The sequence below is a fragment of the Oncorhynchus masou genome, chromosome 21 (assembly GCF_036934945.1).
Source record: "Oncorhynchus masou masou isolate Uvic2021 chromosome 21, UVic_Omas_1.1, whole genome shotgun sequence".
NCBI classification, from domain to species: domain Eukaryota; kingdom Metazoa; phylum Chordata; class Actinopteri; order Salmoniformes; family Salmonidae; genus Oncorhynchus; species Oncorhynchus masou.
The window spans coordinates 19400795-19419565 of NC_088232.1; the positions used below are offsets into that span (position 1 = coordinate 19400795).

Below are 18771 nucleotides of genomic sequence, written 5' to 3' on the forward strand. Positions count from 1 at the left end.
AAATAAAATTTGATTTGGCTGAAGGAATGGGAGGAAGGAATATACACTGCTCAAAAAAATAAAGGGAACACTAAAATAACACATCCTAGATCTGAATGAATGAAATATTCTTATTAAATACTTTTTTCTTTACATAGTTGAATGTGCTGACAACAAAAATCACACAAAAATGATCAATGGAAATCAAAATTTACCAACCCATGGAGGTCTGGATTTGGAGTCACACTCAAAATTAAAGTGGAAAACCACACTACAGGCTGATCCAACTTTGATGTAATGTCCTTAAAACAAGTCAAACTGAGGCTCAGTAGTGTGTGTGTTCTCCACGTGCCTGTATGACCTCCCTACAACGCCTGGGTATACTCCTGATGAGGTGGCGGATGGTCTCCTGAGGGATCTCCTCCCAGACCTGAACTAAAGCAACTAAAGCCAACTCCTGGACAGTCTGTGGTGCAACGTGGCGTTGGTGGATGGAGCGAGACATGATGTCCCAGATGTGCTCAATTGGATTCAGGTCTGGGGAACGGGCGGGCCAGTCCATAGCATCAATGCCTTCCTCTTGCAGGAACTGCTGACACACTATAGCCACAAGGTCTAGCATTGTCTTGCATTAGGAGGAACCCAGGGCCAACCGCACCAGCATATGGTCTCACAAGGGGTCTGAGGATCTCATCTCGGTACCTAATGGCAGTCAGGCTACCTCTGGCGAGCACATGGAGGGCTGTGCGCCCCCCCAAAGAAATGCCACCCCACACCATGACTGACCCACCTCCAAACCGGTCATGCTGGAGGATGTTGCAGGCAGCAGAACGTTCTCCACGGCGTCTCCAGACTCTGTCACGTCTGTCACATGTGCTCAGTGTGAACCTGCTTTCATCTGTAAAGAGCACAGGGCTCTTTACAGAATTTTTCAATCTTGGTGTTCTCTGGCAACTGCCAAACGTCCTGAACGGTGTTAGGCTGTAAGCACAACCCCCACCTGTGGACGTTGGGCCCTCATACCACCCTCATGGAATCTGTTTCTGACCGTTTGAGCAGACACATGCACATTTGTGGCCTGCTGGAGGTCATTTTACAGGGCTCTGGCAGTGCTCCTCCTGCTCCTCCTTGCACAAAGGCGGAGGTAGCGGTCCTGCTGCTGGGTTGTTGCCCTCCTACGGCCTCCTCCACGTCTCCTGATGTACTGGCCTGTCTCCTGGTAGCGCCTCCATGCTATGGAAACTACGCTGACAGACACAGCAAACCTTCTTGCCACAGCTCGCATTGATGTTCCATCCTGGATGAGCTGCACTACCTGAGCCACTTGTGTGGGTTGTAGACTCCGTCTCATGCTACCACTAGAGTGAAAGCATCGCCAGCATTCAAAAGTGACCAAAACATCAGCCAGGAAGCATAGGAACTGAGAAGTGGTCTGTGGTCCCCACTGCAGGACCACTCCTTTATTGGGGGTGTCTTGCTAATTGCCTATAATTTCCACCTGTTGTCTATTCCATTTGCACAGCAGCATGTGAAATTTATTGTCAATCAGTGTTGCTTCCTAAGTGGACAGTTTGATTCCACAGAAGTTTGATCGACTTGGAGATACATTGTGTTGTTTAAGTGTTCCCTTTATTTTTTGGAGCAGTGTACATGCATAATGATCTGCATGTCATTGTGTCAGTAAGGGAAAACACTGCATGAAACCTTCTATTCTTCAGTTAAAACACACACACACTATCCTTCCTTTCCTCACACACTCTGTCTCCCTCTCTCATACTAAACACACATTAATTTGTTTTCATTCAATGAAATACGACTCGTTTTCATACAAACTTTTTCAAATACTGCACCAAACATTTTAGTTAGATGTAAAATTGCGGGACTAAGATCTCTGCAAAAATGTAAACTCAAGAAATCTGTCATTAATTTTAGCTGAATTAATGAATTCTGACTATTTTGAAGTGTATACAAGCTACGGCATCAAGATGGACAAACAGTACTGTTGCTGCTTTTTCTCATTTTTCAAGCAAAGATATGTAAAGGGAGGACGCGAGCACACTCGTTCGGTTCGGTTAGGCGATGCATGCGGAATCCTTTAGCTGCTTTTCTGTCTGACCCCGCTCTGCTGCAGCATCGCATTAGAGGAAACTAGGGGTGTACCGATGTCAGCATACTCATATTCGTAATTGTATCTGTTTTATCACACTTGATACTCGTAATCGGATTTACTCATGATCAGAAAACCCGGAAGTGTGCTTTAAATGCCGGTAAAGACTATTTCTCAAGTGTGCAGGACACATGGCTTTCGACCTTCGTCTCGGGAGTTGTAGCGATGATACAAGATAGTAGCTACTAACAATTGGATACTACGAAATTGGGGAGAAAAAAGGGGTAAAATTCCCCCCCCCCAAAATAATAATAATTTAAAAAATAAACTATACATTTGTAATTTTATCTTCTAATGATCTGTCACTCGGTAAACATGCTTGGGCGAGAATAAATAAAAATATTAAGCAAGCTAGGGCTTGGATCATGACATAACAACTGACGTTGTCAGCAATGGAATAATTAAACGGACAAGATAGGCCTACTCAACAACACCAGGTAGATAGATGAAAACAACCATATGGCCTCAGCAAAGTTGACAGCAAATAACTAGATTGAACAACAATGACTAGCTATGGATTCTGATTCATACACAATGTTTGGAGAAGGGCAGACTTGTGCCTTGAGATGAGTGACTGTGAGTGAGTGAAACAGCCATGCATGTGTCTGTCTGTGGAAGTGAGAGCAGAGGAAGAGTGGCTTGTTCTAATCTAATCGATGCAGCAAGCTCAACCGATACCCCGCCCGTTTCAATACAGACAGACGAACTAGGCAATGGCTGTTTAGAGCTTCACACTGTTTGAGTGAAAGAGAAGCATGCTGGCAGCTGATTAGATTTTTTTTTTTACTGATGTTGTGTTCGGAAAATTCTCCATATCCGTTATGATACTCGTTTTGTCCGAGTACTCGGCACACCAATACTGTTCTCAGGGCAAGCCTGGTTGTAGGTTGATAATGTTTGCGTTGCATCAGGGACAGTATTTGCATTTTACCCTCACCCTTTTCCTAACCTTAACCTAATTATCCTAACCTCCCACGTTAATTATCCTAACCTGCTTCGAAAAGTCAGTTCTGCTAGTCAAAATCGACAGATTTGCCCTGAGAACAGTCTTGGTTTCCACTAATGGAATACAGCTGCTTTGTGTGTGAGTAGCCATAGCAACTGCTCCATTTGGCTGCTGCACAGCGCTCATGAGACAGTTGCCTATACACAGCAGATAACAACCACATTAAGAGATTTTGGCAATGAAGGCAGCCCTTGTACTTTTCTAGAGTCGGATGAACTCATGGATATGGACATGTGTAATTGTGTACGCCTCTGTGTGCATCTGAGGTAAAGTCGTGACTGGCTACAACTGGAGCGAGTCAAGAGAGTGAACCGAAGAAAGGGGAAGGGGAAATGGCTATTTATTTTGTACAGATTTTAATAAGGTATACTATATTAGGCCTACACAGTTTTTTGTATGAAATGCTCCACACATTACGTATTTATAACCCCCCACCCCTTCCCCCCTCAAAAAAAGCTCATAACTATTCCTGTACTGCCCAATCCTGTAAACTGTCTATCCTGTCCTGTCCAGAACTTGACTATAGAACTTCACGGAATCCCGCAGGAATGAGAGTCAGCCGTTACTGGGTGTTATTATTCAGAGTTACAGTTATATACAAATATATTGTAGGGCCATATAGTTTTTCCGAAAAACTAAACGCAATCAGGTGAAAAAAAAGAAACATTTTTTTTTTATAGGGCCAAAATATTGGCACCCTTGCACTTTTCTTAAATAATTCCCTATTTCTTCTCAAATAAGTTCAAATTGAAAAAACATTTGGTCCCCACACCTTATTGGATTTTTAACATTGCAGAACCAATTTTAATTTTGTTGACTTAAGTTTAAACAATTTGTTTAGAAAATAAAGACAAGGCATGGATAAAACTATTGGCACCCGGAGCTAGTACTTGGTTGCACAGCCTTTGGCCAAGATAACTTTAGACAAACTCTTCTTGTAGCCATCAATGTGCTTACTGCATCTTTTTACTCGCTGGCCACGTCAGAACAGTCCAGTGTTTCTTCTTGAACCATTCCTAGTTGTTTTATGATGTGTTTGGGATTGTTATCCTGCTGGAAGACCCACAACCTTCATTGGAGACCTGGTGTTTGGATACTTGGTTGAACATCAGTCCCCAAAACATCTCATAATCTGCTGATTTCATGATGTGCAAGGTCCCCAGTGCCAGAGGCAGCAAAGAAATGCCAAAGCATTCAAAGAACATAACACCCTCACTACAATCAAACATGGGGGAGGTTGGATAATGCTGTGGGGTTGCTTTGCTGCCTCTGAAACTGGGGGGATTGAATGTGTGCAAGACATCATGAAATCAGCTGATTATCAAGGTGTTATGGAGTGCAATGTTCAACCCAGTGTCTCTTGAAGGTTATGGGTCTTCCAGCAAGACAACAACCCCAAACACATCAAAAGCACCCTGGAATGGTTCAAGAAGAAACACTGGACTGTTCTGGAGTCGCCAGCGAAGAGTCCAGATGTGAATCGCATCCAGAACCAATGGCAAGATCAGAATCATAATAATAAATAACACCTTTTAGCAGACACTTTATCCAAATTGACTGTCATGTATGCATTCACTTTATGTATGGGTGGTGCCGGGAATCGAACCCACTACTGTGGCTTTACATGAGCCATGCTCTACCAACTGAGCTACAAAGGACTAAAACAGTAGTTAGTGGAGGGTACCCCCTCAAACATCGATGAATTAGAGCAGTTTGATGCTGAAAAGTGGGCAAAATTCAAGCTCGTTGGTGGCTCCAAGAAGCGATTGTTGGCAGTTATCTTGGCCAAAGGGTATGCAACCAAAAAAAATGTGTCTTTGTTTTCTGAATTCAAATTGGAAACTTAAGCTTACAAGAATAAAATGGTTTCTGCAATGTTGAAAATCCAATAACAGGTTCTGGAGAACCAAAGTATATATAATTGTTTTCTATTTATTTGAGAAGAAATAGAGAATTATTTAAGAAATGTGCAAGGGTGCCAATATTGTATGTTCTCTAGCCATAGTGGGAAAGGTTCACACTGTGTGTGTTTGTGCCTCCAGTCTCCCAGGCTGGATAATGGTATGCGTGTGTGTGGTATCGTATAGGGGGAGTGGTTAGCTGGAGGATAGCCAGCGGATAGACAGCCAGACCATCCCCCTACACTGCAACACACACACACACTATAACTCACACACTCATAACCCATACACCCCTTTTAACAACTTCTCTCCTCTTACAATAATAACATCCATTTAAACTGAAGAGCTGTTTATTTGTTCAGTTTATCACCTAACCCTCATACAATGACAGAGGATTGGCATACCCTTCTGTCCCTCTGCACACACAACACGCACACACACAAACACACAATGACAGCTGGCATTATAGCCTCTTCATGTCCCTCCTATCCCACTCATAAATTCTCTTTGGACACTGTCACTGGTCAGAAATCATTGATTTAGAGGCTAATCATTGATTTAGGGGAATTTCCCCTGACCCCTGTAACTATTATCACTGGTGATATGTTCAGGTTAGGCTGTGTTATGTTGTGTTTGTGGGAGGTCCAACTGTAGTTACTGTCTACATCCTCCTTTTGTTTTAGTGCAGTTGACAGTGAAACTGTCTTGGAGACAAAATGAACAGCCTCGTCGCAAGTCAGTCGCTGAGCTGAGGGGGATCTGAAACAATCCTGCTCACTCCAGGTGGAGAAGCGAGGGAGGAAGAAATGGGGCGATAAGGGAGGTGTACTGTAGGAAGCGGCCTGACGTCCGGCTGATTGTGGCCTGCCATGATTAGAGAAGGTTTTTCCTGTAGTGAAGTTAGCTGGTCCTGTAGGCCTCTTCTGGACCATTGTCTGAGGGAGGGAGAGGTAGGTAGGTATAATTGGAAACTTGGCTATAATTAGGACCACTCCTGTCTGGGGAAGTGTCTGGTCTGGGAGAGAGACTAAGACTGAAAGGGGATAGAAACGGGGTGGATGAGGAGGAGTGGGGTTGGGGGGGGGATCAGAGAGGGGGGTGGGGTATAGAGAGAGAGGAAGGGGGAGGAGAGGAGGGATATTAAGGGATCTGGGCTAACTGTTGACACCCTGCTGTCCAGCTGTACTCGGCCTCATGCATATGCCGTCTGTCTGTGTGATGATGACATTATTACAGCAGCGTCCTGTATAGTGCACTAGCACCCTCAGACATTATCCTAATGCTCCTTTCTCTGAGCTCTGAGGAGGCAAGAGAAGAATCAGTGGAGTGAACAGAGAATCATTCTACTGTAAAGCAATGACCTACATTCTCTAAGGAAAGTAAAGTTACAGCCTTCTGAGAGATAAGGATGTGAAGTCATTGAAATCAGTGAAATGCCTCATTATTTAAGCGTATTTACACTCATGACGTCTTCTCGTCCTCGCTCGCTCTCTCTCCTCTCACGCTCTATCTCCTTTCTCTCATCTCTCTCTCTCTAGCTGAGAAGGTGTCATCTCTGGGGAAGGACTGGCATAAGTTCTGTCTGAAGTGTGGCCGCTGTAACAAAACCCTGAACGCAGGGGGACATGCTGAGGTGAGCAATAATCAATGATGTCTATGGGTCTATAGGCTCACAGGCATAGGATCAATCCCTATAGGTCCACGAGGTATAACCTAATCGGGAAAACCAAGTTTTATATTGACTGATTGACACTCACTCACACACTCACTCACACTACATCCAGATACGGTTGAAGTCAGAGGTTTACATACGCCTTAGCTAAATACATTTAAACTCAGTTTTTCACAATTCCTGACCATTAATCCTAGTAATAATTCCCTGTTTTAGGTCAGGTAGAATCACCACTTTATTTTAAGAATGTGTAATGTCAGAATAATAGTAGAGAGAATGATTTATTTCAGCTTTTATTCAATTCACCACATTTCCAGTGGGTCACAAGTTTAAATACACTCAATTAGTATTTGGTAGCAGTGCCTTTAAATTGTTTAACTTGGGTCAAATGAATCAGGTAGCCTTCCACAAGCTTCCCACAATAGGTTGGGTGAATTTTGGCCCATTCCTCCTGACAGAGCTGGTGTAACTTGAGTCAGGTTTGTAGACCTTGCTCGCACATGCTTTTTCAGTTCTGCCCACAAATTTTCTATAGGATTGAGGTCAGGTATTTGTGATGGCCACTCCAATACCTTGACTTTGTTGTCCTTAAAGCCATTGTGCCACAACTTTGGAAGTATGCTTGGAGTCATTGTCCATTTGGAAGACCCATTTGCAACCAAGCTATAACTTCCTGACTGATGTCTTGAGATGTTGCTTCAATATGTCCACATCATTTTCTTGCCTCATGATGCCATCTATTTTGCGAGGTGCACCAGTCTCTCCTGCAGCAAAGCGCCCCCACAACATGATGTTGCCACCCCCGTGATTCACAGTTGGGATGGTGTTCTTCGGCTTGCAAGCCTCCCCCTTTTCCCTCCAAACATAACGATGGTCATTATGGCCAAACAGTTCTATTTTTGTTTCATCAGACCAGAGGATATTTCTCCAAATAGTACTATTTTTGTTCCCATGTGCAGTTGCAAACCGTAGTCTGGCTTTTTTATGGAGGTTTTGGAGCAGTGGCTTCTACCTTGCTGTGTGGCCTTTCAGGTTATATCTACCACACGGAACCCCACTAATCCTACCGACGGAAACGCACGAGGTGTCTAATAACAGACCTCCATCCTATGCTAGCTTGCTACCGATGGCCCGGCTAGCTGTTTAAATCGCCGCGACCCCAACCAACCTCACTACTTACTGGACCCTTTTGATCACTCGACTAAGCATGCCTCTCCTTAATGTCAATATGCCTTGTCCATTGCTGTTCTGGTTAGTGTTTATTTGCTTATTTCACTGTAGAGCCTCTAGTCCTGCTCACTATACCTTATCCAACCTATTAGTTCCACCACCCACACATGCGATGACATCTCCTGGTTTCAATTATGTTTCTAGAGACAATATCTCTCTCATCATCACTCAATACCTAGGTTTACCTCCACTGTATTCACATCCTACCATACCTTTGTCTGTACATTATACCTTGAACTATTTTATCGCCCCCAGAAACCCCCTTTTACTCTCTGTTCCAGACGTTCTAGACGACCAATTCGTATTGCTTTTAGCCGTACCCTTATCCTACTACTCCTCTGTTCCTCTGGCGATGTAGAGGTGAATCCAGGCCCTGCAGTGCCTAGCTCCACTCCTATTCCCCAGGCGCTCTCTTTTGATGACTTCTGTAACCGTAATAGCCTTGGTTTCATGCATGTTATTAACATTAGAAGCCTCCACCCTAAGTTTGTTCTATTCACTGCTTTAGCACACTCTGCCAACCCGGATGTTCTAGCTGTGTCTGAATCCCGGCTTAGGAAGACCACCAAAAATTCGGACATTTTCATCCCAAACTACAACCTTTTCAGACAAGATAGAACTACCAAAGGGGGCGGTGTTGCAATCTACTGCAAAGCCTGCAGAGTTCTGTCCTACTATCCAGGTCTCTGATCCACCTCTACGCAGATGACACCATTCTGTATACTTCTGGCCCTTCTTTGGACACTGTGTTAACAACCCTCCAGGCAAGCTTCAATGCCTTACAACTCTCCTTCCGTGGCCTCCAATTGCTCTTAAATACAAGTAAAACTAACCTATTTCCCTACTGTATTTATTTTATTTATTTATTTATTTTGCTCCTTTGCACCCCATTATCTACTTTGTACATTCTTCCACTGCAAATCTACCATTCCAGTGTTTTACTTGCTATATTGTATTTAATTTGCCACCATGGCCTTTTTTTGCCTTTACCTCCCTTATCTCACCTCTTTTGCTCACATCGTATATAGACTTGTTTATACTGTATTATTGACTGTATGTTTGTTTTACTCCATGTGTAACTCTGTGTCGTTGTATGTGTCGAACTGCTTTGCTTTATCTTGGCCAGGTCGCAATTGTAAATGAGAACTTGTTCTCAACTTGCCTACCTGGTTAAATAAAGGTGAAAAAAAATGAAAAGACTCGTTTTACTTTGGATATAGATACTTCTGTACCTGTTTCCTCCACCATCTTTACAAGGTCCTTTGCTATTGTTCTCGGATTGATTTGCACTTTTCGCATCAAAGTACGTTCATCTCTAGGAGGCAGAATGCGTCTCCTTCCTGAGCGGTATAACGGCTGTGTGGTTCCATGGTGTTTATACTTGCGTACTATTGTTTGTACAGATGAACGTGGTACCTTCAGGCTTTTGGAAATTGCTCCCAAGGATGAACCAGACTTGTGGAGGTCTACAATTTTTTTTCTGAGGTCTTGGCTGATTTCTTTTGATTTTCCCATGATGTCAAGCAAAGAGGCACTGAGTTTGAAGGTAGGCCTTGAAATACATCCACAGGTACACCTCCAATTGACTCTAATTATGTAAATTAGCCTATCATAATCTTCTAAAGCCACCACATAATATTCTGGAATTTTCCAAGCTGTTTAAAGGCACAGTCAACTTAATGTATGTAAACATCTCACCCACTGGAATTGTGATGTGAAATAATCTGTCTGTAAACAATTGTTGGAAAAACTACTTGTCATGCATAGAGTAGATGTCCTAACCGACTTGCCAAACCTATTGTTTGTTACAAAGAAATTTGTGGAGTGGTTGAAAAACAAGTTTTAATGACTCCAACCTAAGTGTATGTGAACTTCCGACATTAACTGTAGATCAGTAGCTCTCAAGACGACATTACCATCACCGTTCTATAGGCCGAGAGTTTAGCCTACAGCTGTACTCTGTAGATGTGCTGCCTGTGTCCTTGCTGAAGGTTAGCTGTGACTTCATGACCTAGCCAGCCAGCCCATAGAAATACCAGTACAATATATTATAAAACTGTTCTATTTCATTCAATGAGTCAGCCATTCTATTTTCACCATGTCCGTGTTTTATAATGAATACAATATATCACCGCCAGTCCTCTCATATCTCCTCCATACACTCTTAGTATGACTCAGTATGACTCAGCACTGGTCCCTGGGCATGGATCAGAACAGAAAGGAAGGAGAGGTGTACATGCAGCTTTTTTCATGACCTCGTAGTCAACCATTCTATTTCCACCTTGTCTGTACATGAAGACTGAATATCCCCTTCAGTCATCCCTCAAATAAACTCAGCAAAAAAAGAAACGTCCTCTCACTTCCAAATGTGTTTATTTTCAGCAAACTTAACATGTATAAATATTTGAATGAACATAACAAGATTCAACAACTGAGACATAAACTGAACAAGTTCCGCAGACATGTGACTAACAGAAATTGAATAATGTGTCCCTGAACAAAGGTGGGAGGTCAAAAGTAACAGTCAGTATCTGGTGTGGCCACCATCTGCATTTACTGCAGTGCATCTCCTCCTCATGGACTGAACCAGTTTTTCCAGTTCTTGCTGTGAGATGTTACCCAACTCTTCCACCAAGGCACCTGCAAGTTCCCAGACATTTCTAAGGGGAATGGCCCTAGCCCTCACCCTCTGATCTAACTGGTCCCAGATGTGCTCAATGGGATTGAGATCCGGGCACTTCGCTGGCCATGGCAGAACACTAACATTCCTGTCTTGCAGGAAATCACGCACAGAACGAGCAGTGTGGTTGAAGGTATTGTCATGCTGGAGGGTTGTGTCAGGATGAGCCTGCAGGAAGGGTACCACATGAGGGAGGAGGATGTCTTCCCTGTAATGCACAGCGTTGAGATTGCCTGCAATGACAACCAGCTCAGTCTGATGCTGTGACACACTGCCCCAGGCCATGACTGACCTTCCACCTCCAAATCGATCCCACTCCAGAGTACAGGCCTCGGTGTAACGCTCATTCCTTCGACGATGAGCACGAATCCGACCATCACCCCTGGTGAGACAAAACCGCGGCTCGTCAGTGAAGAGCACTTTTTTGCCAGTCCTGTCTGGTCCAGCGACGGTGGGTTTGTGCCCATAGGCGACGTTGTTGCCGGTGATGTCTGGTGAGAACCTGCCTTACATCAGGCCTACAAGCCCTCAGTCCAGCATCTCAGCAATTGCGGACAGTCTGAGAACTAATGGAGGGATTGTGCGTTCCCGGTGTAACTCGGGCAGTTGTTGTTGCCATCCTGTGCCTGTCTCACAGGTGTGATGTTTGGATGTACCAATCCTGTGCAGGTGTTGTTACACGTGGTCTGCCACTGCAAGGACGATCAGCTGTCCATCCTGTCTCCCTGTCGCGCTGTCTTAGGCGTCTCACAGTACGGACATTGCAATTTATTGCCCTGGCCACATCTGCAGCCCTCATGCCTCCTTGCAGCATGCCTATGGCATGTTCACCCAGATGACCAGGGACCCTGGGCATCTTTCTCTTGGTGTTTTTCAGAGTCTGTAGAAAGGCCTCTTTAGTGTTCTACGTTTTCATAACTGTGACCATAATTGCCTACCGTCTGTAAGCTGTTAGTGTCTTAACGACCGTTCCACAGGTGCATGTTCATTTAATTGTTTATGGTTCATTGAACAAGCATGGGCAACGGTGTTTAAACCCTTTACAATGAAGACCTGTGAAATTATTTGGATTTTTACGAATTATCTTTGAAAGGCAGGGTCCTGAAAATGGGACGTTGGGAGTTTATAATGGCGCCGGAGGGGATGGGTGCCGTTTTATGGGCTCCTTAACAACAGTGCTATTTTGTTATTTTTTTTCTCATAGTTTGTAACTTATTTTTTACATAAAGTTGATGCTACCGTCTCTTATGACCGAAAAGAGCTTCTGGACATCAGAACAGCGATTACTGACCTCGAACTGGACGAAGATATGTTCTTTTAATGAGTCCTACGCAAAGAATATACTGCTTTCCGGAGACCAGGCCCAGATCCCTGCCATTCACGTGAAGAAAAGGCGGAGATACAGAGGGAGAAGGTCAGTTCTATTGGCCAACGCGCAATCACTGGAAAACAAACTGGATGATCTATGATCGAGACTGGCCTACCAACGGGACGTTAAACACTATAATATCTTATGTTTCACTGAGTCGCGGCTGAATGACGACACGGATAATATAGAGCTGGCTGGGTTTTCCGTGCATCGGCAGGACAGAGCAGCTATGTCTGGTAAGGCGAAGGGTATGGTGTGTGTCTATTTGTCAATAACTGCTGGTGCGCAATGTCTCATAAAGTAAGTGTTGCTCGCCTGAGGTAGAGTGCCTTACCATAAGCTGTAGACCTCATTATTTACCAAGAGAGTTGTCATCTACAGTTGAAGTCGGAAGTTTACATACACCTTTGCCAAATACATTTAAACTCAGTTTTTCACGATTCCTGACATTCAATCCTAGTAAAAAATTCCATGTCTTAGGTCAGTTAGGATCACCACTTTATTTTAAGAATGTGAAATAATATAGAGAGAATGATTGATTGATTTATTTCAGCTTTTATTTCTTTCATCACATTCCCAGTGGGTCAGAAGTTTACATACACTCAATTAGTATTTGGGAGCATTGCCTTTAAATTGTTTAACTTGGGTCAAATGTTTCGGGTAGCCTTCCAAAAGCTTCCCACAATAAGTTGGGTGAATTTTGGCCCATTGCTCCTGACAGAGCTGGTGTAACTGAGTCAGGTTTGTAGGCCTCCTTGCTCGTACACATTTTTTTCAGTTCTGCCCACAAATTTTCTATAGGATGAGGTCAGGGCTTTGTGATGGCCACTCCCATACCTTGACTTTGTTGTCCTTAAGCCATTTTGCCACAACTTTGGAAGTATGCTTGGAGTCATTGTCCATTTGGAAGACCCATTTGCAACCATGCTTTAACTTCCTGACTGATGTCCTGAGATGTTGCTTCAATATATCCACATAATTTTCCATTCTCATGATGCTCATGGACTACAATGAAAAGGAAGGCCGATGAGACCCCCATTAACATCGACGGGGCAGTAGTGGAGTGGGTTGAGAGTTTCAAGTTCCTTGGTGTCCACATCACCAACAAACTATCACGGTCCAAACATACCAAGACAGTTGTGAAGAGGACACCTTTTCCCCCTCAGGAGACTGAAAACATTTGGCATGGGTCCCCAGATCCTCAAAAGGTTATACAGCTGCCCATCGAGAGCATCACCGCCTGGTATGGCAACTGTAAGGCTGTAAGGCGATACAGAGGGTAGTGTGTACGGCCCAATACATCACTGGAGCCAAGCTTCCTGCCATCCAGGACTTATATATACTAGGCAGTGTCAGAAGAAGGCCCAAAAAAATTGTCAAAGGACTCCAGTCACCCAAGTCATAGACTGTTCTCGCTGCTACAGCACGGCAAGCGGTACCGGAGCACCAAGTCTAGGTCCAAAAGGCTCCTTAACAGCTTCTACCCTCAAGCCATAAGACTGTTGAACAATTAATCAAATGGCCACCTGGATTATTTACATTGACCCACCACCCCACCCCATTTGTTTTTACATAGCTGCTACTCATTGTTTATTATCTATGCATAGTCACTTTACCCCTACCTGTACAAATTATCTCAAATTACCCCTGCACATTGACTGGGTACCAGTACCCCCTGTATATAGCCTTGTTATTGTTATGTAATTTTATTGTGTTACTTTTTACTTAACACTTTCTTGAACTGCATTGTTGGTTAAGGGCTTGTAAGTAAGCATTTCACGGTAGTCGGCGTATGTGACAAATAACATTTGATTTGATATTGGTTATGTCAGTGTGAAACAGCCCTGTCCCTTGGTCTGGATCAGAACAGAACAGGAAGGAAAGGAGGATGTGAATTCTGCAGCTTTATATGACACAAAATCACACGAGCTATTCCCCACCCAGCTCAGACCAGACGCTAGCCAGTCGTCAGTAGATACTAGATGCAGTCCTAGCCTGGGTTGTTTAATCTCTCTCTCATCATTACATCATATAAATGTTCTTTCTCCATGTCCTCTCCACAATTTCCCTCCAGACCCCAGTAGATAAGCCTGGTCCCAGATCTGGTTGTACAATATACTGTAAATAGATCTGGGACCACGCAATAACCAAATCCAATACAGCACAAACAGATCTGGGACCAGGCTTTATCCAACTCCAATACAGCACAAACAGATCTGGGACCAGGCTTTAACCAACTCCAATACAGCACAAACATATCTGGAACCAGGCTTTAACCAACTCCAATACAGCACAAACAGATCTGGGACCAGACTTTAACCAACTCCAATACAGCACAAACAGATCTGGGACAAGGCTTTAACCAACTCCAATACAACACAAACAGATCTGGGACCAGGCTTTAACCAACTCCAATACAACACAAACAGATCTGGGACCAGGCTTTAACCAACTCCAATACAGCACAAACAGACCTGGGACCAGGCTTTAACCAACTCCAATACAGCACAAACAGATCTGGGACCAGGCTTTAACCAACTCCAATACAGCACAAACAGACCTGGGAACATGCTTTAACCAACTCCAATACAGCAAAAACAGATCTGGGACCAGACTACTAGTAGATGTTGGCAATACTGGCCTGGGTTGTTGTTGTCCGCCCTCCACTCCATGGACAGGCAGCAGATCAGACACACATGATTAGATGTACTCTAGTCCATCCTCTCCATTGACAGCACATCCCAAATCCAACCAGCAGCCTTAGGCTAGGCTACATTGCCATGGTGAGTGCATGGCTGGGGTCGGAAAAGTCTGTACCCCATCATCATGGAACTGAAGGGATAGTTCAGAGATGGAGTGGGGGGGGTTAGTAGTGTCCTATAAGAAAAGACAAGGAATGTAGTCCGTGTGCTGTGAGGAGATCCCAGGCACAGTACAGCAGAGGTCAGGGTCTCTATAAGCAGAGGACAGGGGAATAACGATGGGGGAGATGGCACCACTGCCCCCTGGGGCTCCATGGATGGCAGATGGCAGAGTCATAAGGTCATCAGTATACTTCCCATCCGAAACCGTAATGAACAGTTTGTGCATTTTTTATGACATATTGTAATGTTTTTGTTTGTTTTGGTCTTCTGTAAGGTTTTTTTCAGCTGTTCGTGCACACTAATACTTTTTTTCAAGGCAAGCTGAAGTTCAGTTCAGGCTGAAGTTGAAGTTGAAGTTCAGTCTACGCCCCTTCATTGGTCAACAGTAGTGATTCTTGCAATTTGAGAGACGACTTGATTTCACGCACATTTTTTCACTTGGGAAATACTGCAATATCTTAGATTAATTCTGACTATTTTGTGGAAGTGTATACTGGCTACGGCGCCTCAAGATGGACAAACAGGCTGTTGCATCTTTTTCTCTTTTTTTTAAGTGAAGGTCTTTTTTTAAGGGAGTATGCGAGTTCGGCTAGCCGCCAGCCAACTGTAGCATACAGAAGCCTTTAGCAAGCCTCCATGGTACACATTATGCGCACACACACACAGGCCAAGCCTTCATCCTGGCTCTATCCAAGGAGGAGGTCATAACTCTGTTACGACACACAGAGAACCTTCCAAAATCATGTTTGTACTAATTCCCCTCACCATGGGTCCTGATACAGGTATACAGTTGATAATGGGCCTGGGTCTTACCTCGCAAAGGCCGAGGGAGCAGGATGAGCGGTGGTGGTGTGTGTGTGTGTGTGTCTCACGAGGAAGGGGGCTGTTTGAGATCAGATTCGGGGTCAGGGAAAGACTAGGGCTGTGACGGTCATGGATTTTGGATGGCGGTAGTTGGCCAGCCAAATGATTGCAGTCACCGTAATAACCGTTCGGATAGTGAAAAAAGAAACACGGTCATTTTCTCCTCCACTCCTGACTGCATGTGCCGCCATAGAAATAGAATGAATAGAACTGGTGTCTCAATTCATGTCAATGATGGCATAATGGGTGGACTGGCGGCCATTGTGATTCTACTAATAGGAGCAAAGCAGGAAGCAAAAGGAGGAAGTAAAAGCAGGAAGTGTACCCATCAACACGTGTGGTGGTTTGTTGATTCAACTCAACTGACATTACTTAAAATACATTCCATTGCATGAGGCGCATCAGTTAACATGGGGCCTTTTTTTAACTAGGCAAGTCAGTTAAGAACAAATTATTATTTACAATGGCGGCCTACCCTGGCCAAACCCGGACGATGCTGGGCCAATTGTGCGCTGCCCTATGGGACTCCCAATCACGATCGGTTGTGATACAGCCTGGAATTGAACCAGGGTCTGTAGTTATGCCTCTAGCACTGAGATGCAGAGCTTTAGACGGCTGTGCCACTCGTGAGCCCTTATTCAGCACGGTCAATAATTTGATCAGCACTTTTATAAGCCATAAAGTGTGCATTCTCCCTATTTCCACTCACACTACAACCAGCACTGCAGCTGCAATTAATGAGTGAAGCAAAGTGTTTCCATAAGTTGGCGTTGTTATTATAAGCGGCTTGTCTTTTATAATATAGAGGAATATTTCACTTTCTCTGGTCAGTTGTTGTCACGCCCTGGCCTTAGTTATCTTTGTTTTCTGTATTATTTTGGTTAGGCCAGGGTGTGACATGGGGGATTTATGTATTTTGTCTGGTCTAGGGGTTTGTATGTTTATGGGGTGTTTTCTGGTCTCGGTGATTATGTAAGTCTATGGTTGCCTAGATTGGTTCTCAATTAGAGGCAGGTGTTTATCGTTGTCTCTGATTGGGAACCATATTTAGGCAGCCATGTTCTTTGGGTATTTTGTGGGTGGTTGTCTTCTGTCTTTGTGTCTATGCACCAGATAGGACTGTTTCGTTTTATTCCTATTTGTTGTTTGTATTTTGTAGTGTTCACGTTTATTGTCCTTATTAAACATGTTGAACACTAACCACGCTGCATTTTGGTCCTCCTCTCCTTCAACGGAAGAAAAACGTTACATAACCACCCACCACAATAGGACCAAGCGGCGTGGTAACAGGCAGCAGCAGCAGTAGCAGGAGAGGCAGCACTATTTAGAGAAATGGACTTGGGAGGAGATCCTAGACGGGAAAGGACATTTACATTACATTTAAGTCATTTGGCAGACGCTCTTATCCAGAGCGACTTACAAATTGGTGAATTCACCTTATGACATCCAGTGGAACAGCCACTTTACAATAGTGCATCTAAATCATTTAAGGGGGGGGTGAGAAGGATAACTTTATCCTATCCTAGGTATTCCTTAAAGAGGTGGGGTTTCAGGTGTCTCCGGAAGGTGGTGATTGACTCCGCTGTCCTGGCGTCGTGAGGGAGTTTGTTCCACCATTGGGGGGCCAGAGCAGCGAACAGTTTTGACTGGGCTGAGCGGGAACTGTACTTCCTCAGTGGTAGGGAGGCGAGCAGGCCAGAGGTGGATGAACGCAGTGCCCTTGTTTGGGTGTAGGGCCTGATCAGAGCCTGGAGGTACTGCGGTGCCGTTCCCCTCACAGCTCCGTAGGCAAGCACCATGGTCTTGTAGCGGATGCGAGCTTCAACTGGAAGCCAGTGGAGAGAGCGGAGGAGCGGGGTGACGTGAGAGAACTTGGGAAGGTTGAACACCAGACGGGCTGCGGCGTTCTGGATGAGTTGTAGGGGTTTAATGGCACAGGCAGGGAGCCCAGCCAACAGCGAGTTGCAGTAATCCAGACGGGAGATGACAAGTGCCTGGATTAGGACCTGCGCCGCTTCCTGTGTGAGGCAGGGTCATACTCTGCGGATGTTGTAGAGCATGAACCTACAGGAATGGGCCACCGCCTTGATGTTAGTTGAGAACGACAGGGTGTTGTCCAGGATCACGCCAAGGTTCTTAGCGCTCTGGGAGGAGGACACAATGGAGTTGTCAACCGTGATGGCGAGATCATGGAACGGGCAGTCCTTCCCCGGGAGGAAGAGCAGCTCCGTCTTGCCGAGGTTCAGCTTGAGGTGGTGATCCGTCATCCACACTGATATGTCTGCCAGACATGCAGAGATGCGATTCGCCACCTGGTCATCAGAAGGGGAAAGGAGAAGATTAATTGTGTGTCATCTGCATAGCAATGATAGGAGAGACCATGTGAGGTTATGACAGAGCCAAGTGACTTGGTGTATAGCGAGAATAGGAGAGGGCCTAGAACAGAGCCCTGGGGGACACCAGTGGTGAGAGCGCGTGGCGAGGAGACAGATTCTCGCCACGCCACCTGGTAGGAGCGACCTGTCAGGTAGGACGCAATCCAAGCGTGGGCCGCGCCGGAGATGCCCAACTCGGAGAGGGTGGAGAGGAGGATCTGATGGTTCACAGTATCGAAGGCAGCCGATAGGTCTAGAAGGATGAGAGCAGAGGAAAGAGAGTTAGCTTTAGCAGTGCGGAGCGCCTCCGTGATACAGAGAAGAGCAGTCTCAGTTGAATGACTAGTCTTGAAACCTGACTGATTTGGATCAAGAAGGTCATTCTGAGAGAGATAGCGTGAGAGCTGGCCAAGGACGGCACGTTCAAGAGTTTTGGAGAGAAAAGAAAGAAGGGATACTGGTCTGTAGTTGTTGACATCGGAGGGATCGAGTGTAGGTTTTTTCAGAAGGGGTGCAACTCTCGCTCTCTTGAAGACGGAAGGGACGTAGCCAGCGGTCAGGGATGAGTTGATGAGCGAGGTGAGGTAAGGGAGAAGGTCTCCGGAAATGGTCTGGAGAAGAGAGGAGGGGATAGGGTCAAGCGGGCAGGTTGTTGGGCGGCCGG

General features: G+C 45.0%; 1 protein-coding gene across 1 annotated transcript in view; it reads left to right on the forward strand.

Annotated features, from left to right (window-relative positions):
• Positions 1-18771, forward strand: part of crip2 (cysteine-rich protein 2) — a 55522-nt gene that overhangs the window by 24648 nt on the left and 12103 nt on the right. Inside the window, exon 2 of the mRNA XM_064927721.1 lies at positions 6592-6686. Coding sequence (XP_064783793.1) covers positions 6592-6686 — 95 coding nt within the window. The remainder of the gene's footprint in view (positions 1-6591; positions 6687-18771) is intronic.